Below are 16,499 nucleotides of genomic sequence, written 5' to 3' on the forward strand. Positions count from 1 at the left end.
TGGAAATAACGGACTGGAGTGTTTTCAAGAACCCAGACCTGGATGTGTACGCAGGCCACGTTACTGGATACATTAACAGACTGGTGGATGAATGCATTCCTACCAAGACTGTCCGTTTATTTCTTAACTGCAAACCATGGATGAACTCAGACATCCGCAACAAACTAAGAGAACGGCGTACCGCTTTCAAATCAGGGGACACCGAACTCTACAAGAAGGCCAAGTATGACCTCAGAAAGGCTATCAAAGCAGCAAAAAGAGACCATAAGAACAAACTAGAGTCTCAGTACGGCAGGGACTAAGGGCCATCACCAACTACAAAGGGAGCTCAGCGGGAGTCACCAACACCGATCCCTCCCTACCAGATGAACTGAATACTTTTTATGCTCACTTTGAGAGGGAGAACACTGAGCCGGCCATCAAAACCCCCAGCCACCCAGAGGATTACACATTACAGCTGACTGAATCCGAGGTCCGAAGAACCTTCAGGAGGGTGAAAGCACGGAAGGCAGCCGGCCCAGACAGGGTTTCACCCAGTGTCTTCAAGACCTGCGCAGACCAGCTGGCTCCTGTGTTCACGGACATTTTTAACATCTCATTGCAGCAGTCTGTTGTACCAGTGTGCTTCAAGGAGACAACCATTGTGCCGTTACCTAAGAAGACCAAGGTAACAGGCCTCAATGACTATCGTCCCGTGGCTCTAACATCCATAGCCATGAAGTGCCTGGAAAAGCTGGTCATGACGCACATAAGCAGCATCATATCCGATTCCTTGGACCCGTTCCAGTTCGCATATAGGGCGAACAGGTCTGTAGACGATGCCATCTCCCTAACCCTACACACTGCCGTGGAACACCTAGACAGGAGGGACACTTACGTCAGACTGTTGTTCATTGACTACAGTTCTGCATTTAATACTATTATTCCCTCCAAGCTGGTCCTGAAACTGAGGGACCTAGGCCTGGGCACCCCCATCTGCAATTGGATTCTGGATTTCCTGACTGGTAGGCCTCAAGTGGTGAAAATAGGGAACAACACCTCATCCACTCTGGTCCTCAACACCGGAGCGCCACAAGGCTGCTGCCTCAGTCCTTGGCTGTACTCTCTGTTTACACATGACTGTACAGCCATACACAGCAACAACCGGATTATCAAGTTTGCTGACGACACCACAGTAATTGGCCTGATAAGCAACGATGACGAGACGGAGTACAGAGATGAGATAGTCCAGCTGATGAGATGGTGCAATGACAACAACCTTGCCCTGAACGTTGGCAAAACTAAGGAGCTCATCGTGGACTTCAGAAGCCACCGAGAGAACCATCGCCCCATCAGCATAGACGGGACACCAGTGGAAGTCGTCAGTTGCTTCCGATTCCTGGGACTGCAGATCTCTGATGACCTGGCCTGGAACCATAATACTGAGGCTATGCTGAAGAAGGCACACCAGCGCCTTTACCCTCTACGGTGCCTGAGGAAATGCGGCATAAGAACACAGTGGCTTGTGAACTTTTACCGCGGCACCATAGAGAGTGTCCTGACGAGTGGTGTCAATGTGTGGTATGGTAACACCACTGCACAGAACAAGAAAGCCATCCAGAGAGTTGTGAATACGGCAGAAAAGATCATCGGGTGTGCACTTCCGTCCATCGAGGAGATCTTCCAGACCAGGTGCCGGAACAAGGCCCGCTCCATCATCCAGGACCCCAATCACCCTGGGCACAAACTGTTCTCCCTCCTGCGGTCCGGACGTCGGTACCGCAGCATCCGAACCAGGACAAGCAGGTTTAAGAACAGTTTCTATCCACAGGCAGTGCGCCTACTGAACTGCTAACCGCACTGCCCCACATATTATAGTTATATGTTTATGTAAATATATATATTATACTTATATTACCATATATTTATCATATTACGTTACTATTATTTCCAGTGGTAATTGAGGCTTTTTTGCACTATTCATCATATCCTGCAACTTGGACTGTTATTGCTATACTTTCTGCTTATTTGCTTATTGTTTTTATTTATACTTGTTTTTATTTTTTGCTTTTATATTATATGCTTGTATTGTGGGAGTGGGGAGTAAGCATTCCATTGTACTAGTTACATATGGCAATAAAATGATCTTGAATCTTGAATGTGCACGTGAGGGCGGGCGCGTGCACGTGAGGGCGGGTGCGTGCACGTGAGGAGTTGTACAAGCCCAACTATCTCGTATAAAGAGGCAGCGGAACAAATAACAGGTGTGAGATTAAAGGGATGTTGTTCCTGTAGGTACTGTGGAGGCCTCTGTATAATCCTCAGTGTTACAGTCAGCCCCTACAACAACAACTTGTATTTATATAGCGCCTTTAACGTAGTAAAACATCCCAAAGCGCTTCACAGGAGCGATTATCAGACAACATTTGACACCGAGCCACAGGAGGATAAATTAGGACAGGTGGCCAAAAGCTTGGTCAAAGAGGTAGGTTTTAAGGAGCGTCTTAAGGGAAGAGAGAGAGGTAGCGAGGCGGAGAGGTTTAGGGAGGGAATTCCGGAGCTTAGGGCCCAAGCAACAGAGGTACGGCCTCCAATGGTGGTGCGATTAAAATCGGGAATGTGCAAGAGGCCAGAATTGGAGGAGCGCAGAGATCTGTGAGGTTTGTAGGGATAGAGGAGATTAGAGAGATAGGGAGGGGTGAGGCTATGGAGGGATTTGAAAATAAGGATGAGAATTTAAAGATCTCAGTGTTACAGTGAGCACCCTACAGATCGCCGTATAACAGTGTTACAGATTGATCAAACTGTAATGGATGCAACCACAAGTGCAAACAAAGTATTTTTGATTCAAAGATCCACCTATGTTTTGATCTTGTGTTTGTATCCAGTGCCCCTGGCGTGGACAATGTGCGTGCACTCTTCACCACTCAACAAGTCCTCCAAAGGTCCTGGAAATTGGCATCATTGGGCCAACATTTGCGATCGGAGCCTCCCACCTGCAAAATGTCTACAAATTTACCTGGTGGCCTGGGAAGAATGGCGGCTTGCGCTCTTGGGCTTCTCCGGGTCCGCGCAGGCAGAGCCCCCACGTATCCCAGGGGCGCAAGCGGTTCGTAGGCGCTCCTGGGATCATGTGGGTCGGCCCAACCAATGGTCCTTGTGCACCAGTCGCTGAAGGTAAGCATGCAGGTGCAGCAGGCGGTTAAGAAGGCAAATGGTATGTTGGCCTTCGTAGCGAGAGGGTTCGAGTACAGGAACAAGGATGTCTTGCTGCAATTGTACAGGGCCTTGGTGAGACCACACCTTGAGTATTGTGTGCAGTTTTGGTCGCCTTATCTGAGGAAGGATGTTCTTGCCATTGAAGGAGTTCAGGGAAGATTCACCAGGCTGATACCTGGGATGGCAGGAATGACGTATGAGGAGAGATTGGGTCGATTGGGCTTAGAAGAATGAGAGGGGATCTCACTGAAACTTATAAAATTCTAACAGGACTAGACAGACTAGATGCAGGAAGGATGTTCCCGATGGTCGGGGAGTCCAGAACCAGGGGTCACCGTCTAAGGATAAGGGATAAGCCATTTAGGACAGAGGTGAGGAGGAATTTCTTCACCCAGAGAGTGGTGAACCTGTGGAATTCTCTACCACAGAAGGCAGTAGAAGCCAATTCATTAAATATATTCAAGAAGGAGTTGGATATATTTCTTAAGGCTAAAGGGATCAAGGGATATGGAGAGAAGGCAGGGACAGGGTACTGAGTTTGGATGATCAGCCATGATCTCATTGAATGGCGGAGCAGGCTCGAGGGGCCGAATGGCCTACTCCTGCTCCTATCTTCTATGTTTCTATGGAAGAAGGGAATCCCCATTCAACCTTTTGCGAGTTCTGTAGGTACGGAACTGTCAAAAGTATGAATGGGGAACACCTAAAAAAATACACCAACACATTAAATAATTTTTTTTTTAAATGACATATTTAAAATGCCATTTAATTAAATAATTTAAACAAAAATTCGATTTTTGAAAAAAAAATTAAATGATTTTACGGGGCTAAAAATAAACTTGATAGTCATTCAGCAGGCGGAAGTTGTGCAAAAAACGCAACTCTCCACCCGCAGAGGCCCTTCTCCCGGGCATGCGGCTGGTCCATCAAGAGGATTCTTGACAGATTGCAAGTGCCGGTTTTCAGTGCATGCACCTCGTACGCCCCCGTAGGGGTCGCAAAATCCGGCCCATTGTGTTTTAAAAAGTTCAAGACAGAGCAATGGGTCATAAATGTATTCATTAAGTAAACGCTGTCATACCTAAACGGGTCGAGATCATCTCCTCCTGATGCAAACGGTGCCATAGGGTCAGACCTGGAGTGGGGGAAGAAAAGTGTGTTTGTTAGCTGTGCGGAACCCAAACGAGCAATACAATAGAAGACTTCAAATGTCCCAAGCAGTGTCGTGTCAGCAGTGGTGGATTTCTTGAAATAATTGAGCTGCCAAAATAACACGTACTGGCTTCCTGCAGCATCCTTAAAAATGCACCAACGGTTTACAGGCAATCTCTCAGACAGTCCTGCTCGCCACACAGTGCGCGGAGTCAATAATCCAGCAGCAGGAGCAATTACTGGAAGCTTGCACTCTGTTCAAACTCTGCCAAGCTGCAGGTTTAGTACCTTAATGATGCAGAGACTGACTGTGCCACGTAACCTGCCAGGCCCCACACTCTGGTGTCCTGCCAGCTCTGAACAGAAGCCCTAAAGTGGAGACAAGGATTCACATTAGGAACATAGGAACACAGGAACAGGAGGAGGCCATTCAGCCCCTCGAGCCTGCTCCGCCATTCAATCAGATCATGGCTGATCTGCGATCTAACTCCATAGAGTTTGGCCCATACCCCTTAATACCTTTTGGTTAACAAAAAGCTATCAATCTCAGATTTAAAATTAACAATTGATCTAGCATCAATTGCCGTTTGCAGAAGAGAATTCCAAACTTCTAGAACATAAGAACGTAAGAAGCAGGAGTCGGCCAATCGGCCCCTCGAGCCTGCTCCATTCAATCAGATCATGGCTGATCCAATCTTGTCCTCAACACCACTTTCCCGCTCTCTCCCCATACCCCTTGTAGTTCAAATGTCTGTCAATCTCCGCCTTGAATATATTCAACGACTCCACCTCCACGGCTCTCTGGGGTAGAGAATTATAAAGATTCACAACCCTCAGAGAAATTCCTCCTCATCTCCGTCCTAAATGGGCGACCCCTTACTCTGAAACTATGCCCCACGAGGGGAAACATCCTCTCAGCATCCACCCTCTCAATCCCCCTCAGAATCTTATACCTTTGTGTGTAGAAGTGTTTCCTAAATTCACTCCTGAAAGGTCTGGCTCTAATTTTTAGACTATGCCCCCTAGTCCTAGAATCCTCAACCAGCGGAAATAGTTTCTCTCTCTCTACCCTATCTGTTCCCCTTGATATCCTGAAAACCTTCGATCAGATCACCCCTTAACCTTCTAAATTCTAGGGAATACAATCCTAATTTGTGTAATCTCTCCTCGTAACATAACCCTTGAAGTCCGGGTATCATTCTGGTAAACCTACACTGCACTCCCTCCAAGGCCAATACATCCTTCCTAAGGTGTGGTGCCCAGAACTGCTCACAGTGCTCCAGGTGTGGTCTAACCAGGGTTTTGTACAGCTGCAGCATAATAATAATAATTCAACTTTATTGTCATTGTACAATGCACAAGTACATGAACAATGAAATGTGATCTTGCAAGCTCCCATGAGTCCAGTACAAATAACATTAAACGTAAATAGCACCGTCCTGGGAGAAGCAAAGCCGCTGCGTCTGTGCGCGCCCCCATTCCATTTCCACCATTCCTCCTGTCCAACAATCTTCAGCCCAACGCCCGGGCCTGCTCACCAGCCGCCCCTCCTCGGGGCTCCTTCTGTGACCTTCTGCACCTGGTCTTCCCTGATGGTCACCCCTCCAGGTACTAACTAGGCCTGGCTCTGCTTAGCTTCCAAGCCTTGCCAGTGACCCTGTCCCTAGTCCCAGGAACAGGGCCCCCTTGTATTCTAGTCCTCTAGATATAAAGACCAGCATCCCATTAGCCTTTTTGATTACTTTCTGTACCGGTTAATTTTAATGATCTATGTACCTGAACTCCAAGTCTCTTTGGTCCTCCACTGTTCTTAGCTTTTTACCATTTAGAAAGTACCCTGTACTATCCTTTTTAAGTCCAAAGTGGATGACCTCACATTTGCTTACATTGAAATCCATTTCCAACAGTTTTGCCCATTCACTTAATCGATCAATATCCCTTTGTGACTTTATGCTTTCATCTACACAGCCTGCAATTCCACCTATCTTTGTGTTATCTGTAAATTTGGATATGTGGCTTTCTACGCCATCATCTAAGTCATTAATAAATATTGAGAATAGTTGAGGTCCCAACACAGATCCCTGCGGGACACCACTAGTCACCTCCGGCCAATCTGAGTACCGGCCCATTATCCCCACTCTCTGTCTCCTGCCGCTCAGCCAATTTCCAAACCAGGTCAACAATTTGCCCTCAACACCGTGGGCTTCTACCTTAAATAACAGTCTCTTATGCGGGAATTTATCAAATGCCTTCTGGAAGTCCATATAAATAACAGCCATAGACAATCCCCTGTCCACTACTTTAGTCACCTCTTCAAAAAATTCAATCATGTTTGTCAGGCATGACCTACCTTTCACAAACCCATGCTGGCTCTCTCTGGTCAGCTGAAAATGTTCTCGGTGTTCAGTCCCCTTATCCTTAATTATAGACTCTAGCAATATCCCCACAACAGATGTTAGGCTAACTGGTCTATAATTCCCTGGTTTCCCTCTCTCGCCATTCTTAAAAAGCGGAGTGACATGCGCAATTTTCCAATCTAAAGGGACGGATTCTGAATCTAGAGAACTTTGGAAGACTATAGTTCGGGAATCTGCAGCGTGCTCACCGACTTCCTTTAAAACCCTGGGATGGAAACCATCTGGTCCTGGGGATTTGTCACTCTTTAGTGCCATTATTTTTTTTATTACTTTTATTTTACCTCCGTTAATTTTATTGAGTCCCTGTCCCCGATTCAAAATTAGTTTCTTTGGGATTTCCATCATACCTAGCACAAAGAAAGATGGTTGTGGTGGTTGAAGGTCAATTATCACAGCCCCAGGACATCGCTGCAGGAGTTCCTCAGGGCAGTGTCCTAGGCCCAACCATCTTCAGCTGCTTCATCAATGACCTTCCCTCCAACATAAGGTCAGAAATGGGGATGTTTGCTGATGACTGCACAGTGTTCAGCGCCATTCACAACTCCTCAGATAATGAAGCAGTCCATGCCCGCATGCAACAAGACCTGGATAATGTTCAGGCTTGGGCTGATAAGTGGCAGGTAATAGTCACGCCACAGAAGTGCCAGGCAATGACTATCTCCAACAAGCGAGAGTCTAACCACCTCCCCTTGACATTCAACGGCATTACCATCGTCGAATCCCCCACCATCAACATCCTGAGGGTCACCATTGACCAGAAACTTAACTGGACCAGCCACATAAATACTGTGGCTACAAGAGCAGGTCAGAGGCTGGGTATTCTGCGGCGAGTTTCTCACCTCCTGATTACCCAAAGCCTTTCCACCATCTACAAGGCACAAGTAAGGAGTGTGATGGAATACTCTCCACTTGCCTGGATGAGTGCAACTCCAACACAGAAGCTCGACACCATCCAGGACAAAGCAGCCCACTTGATTGGCACCCCATCCACCACTTTAAACATTCACTCCCTCCACCACCGGCGCACTGTGGCTGCAGTGTGTACCATCTACAAGATGCACTGCAGCAACTTGCCAAGGCTTCTTCGGCAGCACCTCCCAAACCCGCGACCTCTTCCACCTAGAAGGACAAGGGCAGCAGGCGCCTGGGAACACCACCACCTCCAAGTTCCCCTCCAAGTCACATCATCCTGGCTTAGAAGTATATCGGCCGATCCTTCATTGTCGCTGGGTCAAAATCCTGGAACTCCCTCCCTAACAGCACCGTGGGAGCACCTTCACCACATGGACTGCAGCGGTTCAAGAAGGCAGCTCACCACCACCACCTTCTCAAGGGCAACTAGGAACAGGCAATAAATGCTGGCCTTGCCAGCGATGCCCAGATCCCATAAGCGAATAAAAAGAAATGCTATCCTCTTCTACTGTAATTGTTGATGCAAAGTAATTATTCAACGTGTCGGCCATTTCCCCATTGTCATTGACAATATCACCACTTTCAGTTTTTAAGGAGCCAACATTGCTCCTGACCACCCTCTTTTTCCTAATGTAACTATAAAAATTCTTCGTATTGATAAAACCCACAGAATTCACACCACAGGTTAACAGTCGCTAGGTTTTCACTTGCAGTTGCTCTTACTTTGTACACTTTCCTAGCTGGCCTCCCATTTTCCACCCATCATAATCTTGAGCTCATCCAAAACTCTGCTGCCCGTACCCCAAGTCTCGTTCACCCATCGCCCCTGTGCTCGCTGACCTACATTGGCTCCTGGTTCAGCAACGCCTCGATTTGAAAATTCTCATCCTTGTGTTCAAATTCCTCCATGGCCTCGCCCCTCCCTATCTCTGTAACCTCCTCCAGCCCTACAACCCTCCGAGAACTCTGCGCTCCTCCAATTCTGGCCTCTTGCCCATCCCCGATTTCCTTCGCTCTACCATTGGTGGCCGCGCCTTCAGCTGCCTAGGCCCGAAGCTCTGGAATTCCCTCCATAAACCGCTCCACCTCTCTCTCCTTCTTTAAGACGCTCCCTAAAACCTACAACTTTGACCAAGCTTCTGGTCTCCTGTCCTTTTATATCTCATGTGTGTCAAATTTTGTCTGATTATTATTTCATGAGCATTCGTGTAGGGAATGACCGCTAACATCCGTAACACTTGAACCTGAGGAGATCAGTGCTGCCCATCTCAAACATGTCTCAAACCGACAACAGGATTAGTGGGTCCCCCCCACACTCAAATATTACAACCACCTCTCTGCAGGCTGCTGCTCAGTGAGGGGAACTAACAGCTACAAGGAGATTGGATAGCAGTCTAGACACTAGAGAGAGGGATGAGGGAGTAAAAATACTGCTTGACTCGAGAAGCTGGAATTGTTCTCCTTAAAGATGCTTAAGGGGAGATTTAGTAGAGGTGTTCAAAATTATGAAGGGTTTTGATAGAGTAAATAAGGAGAAACTATTTCCAGCGGTAGGAGGCCCGCAAACCAGAAGGCACGGATTTAAGATAATTGCCTGAAAGGGCGGTGGAAGCAGATTCAATAGTAACTTTGAAAAAGGGAATTGGATAAATACTTGAAGGGGAAAAATTTGTAGGGCTGTGGGGAAAGAATAGGGGAGTGGGACTAATTGGAGAGCTCTTTGAAAGAGCTGGCACATGGCTTCCTTCTGTGCTGCATCATTCGATGATTACAACCACACAAGATTATTCATTGGCGCAGGTGGTGTAAAGCCACAAAGAAACACTTCCGACAACAGATTTTTTTGGAGAAACTCAGATGCACAGATGCCAATGGTATTCCCCTGGGATGAACTCAACATGAAGAGAGTTGAATAGAATGAAACAGGCACACAATGCAGGTTTCCAGGCTATCCTCTGCTGTACTCAACCACAGCCCCGGTAAATGCAGGGGCCGTGACTGCAGCACGATTGGAATCTACAAAGAGATGCTTTTCACCAGAAACACATCTTTTCTGCAGTCTCAAAGGCAAATAATATCTTTAAAGCTTCAAAGCAAAGCGATTTGAAAAAGCTAATTAAAACAGCAAATCAGAAGCTCCAAATGATGAGAACAGACGATATTGTGCATTTAAGCCATGACTTACAATCTGTAAAACTGGCAATTTCAACACATGCCATCTCTCCGAAACCTCTAATTATCATATCAAGATTATAAAGAAAACTTCAGTAAAAAGAGTAGTTCTATAAATCTGAAATATTATGAGGGGTTTTGATAGAGTAAATAAGGAGAAACTGTTTCCACTGGCAGGAGGGGCAAAGGTAAACTGGAGGTGTACAAATTTAAGGTAATTGGCAAAAGGACTAGAGGGGAGATGAGGAGACAGTTTTTATGCAAGTCGTTATGATCTGGAACGCCCTGCCTGAAAGGGCGGTGGAAGCAGATTCAATAGTAATTTTCAAAAGGGAATTAGATAAATACTTGAAGGGGAGAAATTTACAGCAATGGGGAAAGAGCAGGGGAGTGGGGCGAATCGGATAGCTCTTTCAAAGAACTGGCACAGGCTGAATGGCCGCCTTCTGTGATGCATGATTGTATGATTAAAATTTTTAAAATAATTTCAGATCACCTATGTATACAAGTTGTTGGATTTCATTAAACGCATTCACTAAAATAAATCATTCCAACTAAAATTCCTCCCGCAAATGATCTCCACACAATTTCAAAAATGTTAATAGCTGGATAGATGCGACTGGTCACCGACACCATCAACTTCAAGTCCCGCAATCTTGGCAAGGGCAAACCAGAGAAGAAGCAGCTGGTGTCCTGGGCTGAGGGACTGCCGTCTGCATGTAAGCTAGGCTGACACTCCCAGTGCAGTGCTGAGGGAGCGCTGCACTATCAGAGGGACAGTACTGAGGGAGCACTGCACCGTCGGAGGGGCAGTACTGAGGGAGTGCTGCACTGTCGGAGGGGCAGTACTGAGGGAGTGCTGCACTGTCGGAGGGGCAGTACTGAGGGAGCGCTGCACTGTCGGAGGGGCAGTACTGGGGGAGCGCTGCACTGTCGGAGGTGCCGTCTTTCGGATGAGACGTTAAACCGAGGCCCCGTCTGCTCTCTCAGGTGGATGTAAAAGATCCCATGGCGCTATTTCGAAGAGCAGGGGAGTTATCCTGGGAAATATTTATCCCCAACCAACATCAGATCTAATGGCCATTACCTCATTGCAGTTTGTGGGACCTTGCTGTGCACAAATTGATTGCTGCGTTTCCTACATTACAACAGTGAACACTTCAAAAGTACTTAATTGGCTTTGAAGCACTTTGGGATGTCCTGAGGTCGTGAAAGGAGCTATCTAAATACAAGTTTGTTTCCATGATTTTTTTTCCGTTCTTTAACAACCCATAATACTCCTAAGCGCCTTGGGACATTTTACTACGTTAAAGGTGCTATATAAATGCAAGTTGTTGTTGTTATGTTTACAATTCTGAAAATTACAAACCATGATTATTGTAACAGAAGGTGGCCACAGAAGACTGCCGTTTCACCTTCATACCAAAATCAGAAACAGATCACAATTCCAAGTTTCACTCTGTGTGTTAATTTTACATTAGAACATTCACCTTTATGGACTTGGAGAGATTCATTTTGAATGATGCAACAAAGAAAAAGAGACAGGCAAAATGAACATAGACAAAGTACTTTGGTGCTAATGTTCGAATATTGACAGTACTGATTGTTCGTACCTGTCAAATTTCACACTTTTTTGACCAATTTTCCAACAGTACGAATTTGAAAATTTATTTTTTAAATGCAAAGTGTATTCCCAAAGTTTAAAAAAGATGCAACTAGATGAAAGGTGGTTAATATGCTAAACAGAAGATTCCCCCCCCCCCCCGAGACTGTTTTTAAAGCGTGTCTAGGGAATCGGAGGACACCTCACACCTATTGTCTAGAAAGCCCTTTGACTCCAGTCTGTCTGTGAAGAGATAGGGAGAGAGAAACAAAGAGGCTTTTTGAACCAAAAAGGCTGCTAGAGCAGTCAGGATTTGTTAAATGGAAAGCTGTGAAAGCATATTTATTAAGCAGAGGTTAGAAACGGTGAATATTAAGTTAGAAAATATCGGGGGTAAAATTCAATAATGGCGGGGATGCAAAACAGGCAGTCGCGGATCGGCCGCCCGTTATACATCCCACTCCATTTTCCTTTACACTGACTTCAATGGAAAGGGAAATCGGGCGGCATGTGTAACGGGCTACCACCTGTGTTCTGCTGCTGTCAGAGTTTAATTTAACCCCACCATGTTTAAACCAAGTAAAATAATGCGCTAATATAGGGAAGCGTGGCGTGTTCTTTATTATGGATCATTACACAGACAGAAATTGTACTAAATGAATCTGAACATAACCGTTGTCCTGTATGTTCACTCACTGTGGCAACAAAGCAGGTTAACAAACCGTATCAAGCCTCACCTTATCGAGTATTTTCTCAGACTGCCTTCGGAGAGATTGGGAAGTACATATTCGAAAGACACGAATATCCAGTTCAGGTCACAGGGGGCATTATTGTTACATCCCAGGGTTACGCTATTATATAAATCAAATATTGGGCTGTGTAAGGTACCCGCTATAAAAAGTATGATGCTTGGAGCTCAAATGGGAGCAACTGACACCCAAGAAATCAAGAATGTATCTATGGTCGAACTGAATTTGTAACAGTTTTGAAGAGCCTGCAACCTTATAAAATATTACAGGACTATATAGAGACATCTGCGTGTGAGAAACACCAACAATTTTAGAACCCGCAAGATGCTTTTTTGGGGCAACACTAATGAACTACTTAACAGCTGTTATTGTAGGGTAAAGGCATGACAAAGTTACAATAAATTCTCGATAGAATGTAATTTCCAATGGGACCACACTCAAAATGATGAATGGATATAAACTAAACATAGTACTGTAGTAATACTATCGAGGCAGCAGAAAACTCATACTGATACTGGTAGATCACAGAAACCCCACAGTGCAGATAGAGGCCATTTCGGCCCATCGAGCCTGCACCGACACATATCCCATCCGATCCCCGTAACCCCTACACCAACACATATCCCACCCTATCCCCGTGACCTAAATGAACAAACTTATAGCATGTCCGGTCATACTTTGTTTGTGTACTCAGATGGTTTGGGGTGGCGGGGTTAGGGGTAATTGGGCGTATAGAGCTAAAAGTTTACAGCTAACGCACGTCTGACTCCTCCTCCACTCTCCCCAAGCTAGTACACGTGCAGCAGTAACTGGATTTTAGCGTGACTGGGCAGGTACAGTGGGCCGTACACACTTCAGTTCCCCCCCGAAACATGCACCACTCTCTGCCTGCACCCAGATGCGGAGCCATGTGTGACATGAATCAACTGAGCGGCCTGCGGGTGGCGCTGTCCAGGGAGAGTATAAATACTCGGGCATGGGCCCAGCTTGCGCAGGACATTCTTAACAGGAACTAGTGAAGGACACAACTAGACCTCCATGTTGTAAAACAGTTGATTGAAGCTTTGATTAACGCTTAGACCAAGTGGCTAGTAGTTTTCTTACGTCAATGGGCATGTACGCAGCCTATGCACGATGTGTGTGTGCAGCAACTCTGTAGACACGGGCACATGGTCCAGGCCCAGACATTGCACGTACACAATGATGATTAAGGCAGGAGTGTCACTGACTACAGACAGGTGCAGCTCTGTGGGACAAGCAAGGAAGCATGGCTTAATTGCTGCTACAACAGCCAAGTTAAAGTATGGGGTTTCGCCAATGCTTGTGGATGGTCGCCTTGGTCACTGTGGGGAAATTGCAGTGACTATTGGGATAATGGAGGGTCATAGAATGATCCAGCATACAGGAGGCCATTCGGCCCATCGTGCCTGTGCCGGCTCTTTGAAAGAGCTGTCCAATTAGTCCCACTCCCCTGCTCTTTCCCCGTAGCCCTGCAAATGTTTCTCCAGAGCATCATTCTAGAATGCGGCAGGAAACGCAGGCTGCAATAAATTCAGATGCCTTACCACTCACCCACCATTGCCTCTCTTTAGCAAACTCCTTACAGCTGCCCAGAGCCGGTGCAAATCCCCACTTTAACCGAGCAAGAAGAAAACAACAACAACTTATATTTATATAGCGCCTTTAACGTAGTACGTCCCAAGGCGCTTCACAGGAGTATTATAAGACAAAGAAAAATGACAACGAGCCACATAAGGAGAAATTAGGGCAGGTGACCAAAAGCTTGGTCAAAGAGGGAGGTTTTAAGGAGCGTCTTAAAGGAGGAAAGAGAGGTAGCGAGGCGGAGAGGTTTAGGCAGGGAATTCCAGAGCTTAGGGCCCAGGCAACAGAAGGCACGGCCCCCAAAGGTTGAGCGATTATAATCGGGGATGCTCAAGAGGGCAGAATTAGAGGAGCGCAGATATCTCAGGGGGTTTGTGGGACTAGAGGTTACAGAGATAGGGAGGGGCGAGGCCATGGAGGGATTTGAAAACAAGGATGAGGATTTTGAAATCGAGGCGCTGCTTAACCGGGAGCCAATGTAGGTTAGCGAGCACAGGGGTGATGGGTGAACGGGACTTGGTGCGAGTTAGGACACGGGCAGCCGAGTTTTGGATGACCTCAAGTTTACGTGTGTGCAGGGGTGCGTGTATGTGTGCAGGTGAAGGTATGTGTGTGCGTGTGTAAGTGAAGGTATGTGTGTGCACGTTTCTGTGTGTATTCACATGAGCATGCAGATATACAATTATATACAGGACTAAACTAACACCAAGTAGCCAATAAATATAACGGCTGCAACCTCCAGAACACAAACTATTAAAATGATAAACAGTCCAACTGTTAGTGGTGACACCGCAAACCAATTATACGAGTTACTGAATCCAGCTTCCACACACTATGAATCTGCCCGAGGTAATAAGTGCCTCTCGGCAAAACAAACCCTCAGAGACACACTGCTGGGGGGCGGGAACACAGGAAAGCAGCAATCCTACAACAGAAATAATACAACGCACACAAGTTCTGCCTCCGTATTTACTGATGAGCAAGCACTGAGAGCTTGTTAGGGAGAGCATGGAGTCAGAATGTGGTGGGATTGAGCCCACTCCAGCTTTGAGCGAGTGCTGCACTGTCAGAATTGCCATCTTTCAGATAAGTCATTAAATTACTGCTCAGGTGGATATAAAAGATCTCATGGCACTATTCAAACAGCTGGTCATCGTAACGCCCCCCCCACGAGTCTCCTGACTCATCCCTTAAACCAAAACACATTGTCTGGTTATTTATCTCATCAGTTGTTTGTGGGATCTTGCTGTGTGCAAAATGGCTGCTATGTTTATCTACCCAACTGCACTAAGCACTCTTCAAAAGTACTTCATTGGCAGTGAATAGCAGCGATAGGAGCAGTTTAACCTGTCTGTTTCCTGGTGGAAAAACACAGCTCCAGAGGCCAGTAATTGGAGTGCCCGTAACTACAAGCAAACAGAGCGGTTTAGTTCACAGGCTCGAAGACCTGTTTCATCTAGGATATCAGACAAGCAACAGTGTCCTTTCATGGGTCACAGTCAGAAAGAAAGAAACTTGCACAAAAGTGCTTTACAACAACTTGTATTTATGTAGCGCCTTTAACGTAGTAAAACGTCCCAAGGCGCTGCACAGGAGTGTAATCAGACAAGAACATTCGACCCCGAGCCACATACGGAGAAATTAGGGCAGGTGACCAAAAGCTTGATCGAAGAGGTAGGTTTTAAGGAGCGTCTTAAAGGAGGAAAGAGAGGTAGCGAGGCGGAGAGGTTTAGGCAGGGAATTCCAGAGCTTAGGACTGAGGCAACAGAAGGCACGGCCACCAAAGGTGGAGCGATTATAATCAGGGATCCTCAAGAGGGCAGAATTTGAGGAATGCAGATATCTCAGGGGCAGGGGGGGGGGGGGGGGGGGGTGAGGTTGTGGGGCTGAGGAGATTAGAGAGATAAGGAGGGGTGAAGCCATGGAGGGATTTGAAAACAAGGATGAGAATTTTGAAATCGAGGTGCTGCTTAACCGGGAGCCAATGTAGGTCAGCGAGCACAGGGGTGATGGACGAACGGGACTTGGTGCGAGTTAGGACACGGGCAGCCAAGTTTTGGATGACCTCAAGTTTACGTAGGTTGGAATGTGGGAGGCCAGCCAGGAGTGCGTTGTAATAGTCAAGTCTAGAGGTAACAAAGGCATGGATGAGGGTTTCAGCAGCTGATGAGCTGAGGCAAGGGCGGAGACGGGCGATGTTACGGAGGTGGAAATAGGCGGTCTTTGTTATGCTGCGGATATGTGGTTGGGAGCTATTTTCAGGATCAAATATGACACCAAGGTTGCGAACAGTGTGGTTCAGCCTCAGACAGATGTTAGGGAGAGGGATGGAGTCAGTGGCTCGGGAACGGAGTTTGTGGCGGGGACTGAAGACAATGGCTTCGGTCTTCCCAATATTTAATAGGAAATATTTCTGCTCATCCAGAACTGGATGTCGGACAAGCAGTCTGACAATTTAGAGACCGTGGCGGGGTCGAGAGAAGAGGTAGTGAGGTAGAGCTGGGTGTCGTCAGCGTACATGTGGAAACTGACGCTGTGTTTTCGGATGATGTCACCAAGGGGCAACATGTAGATGAGAAATAGGAGGGGGCCGTGGATAGATCCTTGGGGGACACCACAGGTAACGATGTGGGAGCGGGAAGAGTAGCCGCTGCAGGTGATTCTCTGGCTACGATTAGATAGATAAGAATGGAA

The 16,499-nt window shown here is 46.7% G+C and overlaps 1 protein-coding gene across 1 annotated transcript in view; it reads right to left on the reverse strand.

The window, feature by feature from the left end:
- Nucleotides 1–16,499, reverse strand: part of psmf1 (proteasome inhibitor subunit 1) — a 58,667-nt gene that overhangs the window by 13,704 nt on the left and 28,464 nt on the right. The window contains exon 5 of the mRNA XM_086005869.1: nucleotides 4,280–4,333. Within this exon, the coding sequence (XP_085861995.1) occupies nucleotides 4,280–4,333 (54 nt within the window). The remainder of the gene's footprint in view (nucleotides 1–4,279; nucleotides 4,334–16,499) is intronic.

Source organism: Somniosus microcephalus, chromosome 13 (assembly GCF_052327205.1).
Source record: "Somniosus microcephalus isolate GS21.2 chromosome 13, FLI_Smic_1.0, whole genome shotgun sequence".
In the NCBI taxonomy this organism is placed as follows: domain Eukaryota; kingdom Metazoa; phylum Chordata; class Chondrichthyes; order Squaliformes; family Somniosidae; genus Somniosus; species Somniosus microcephalus.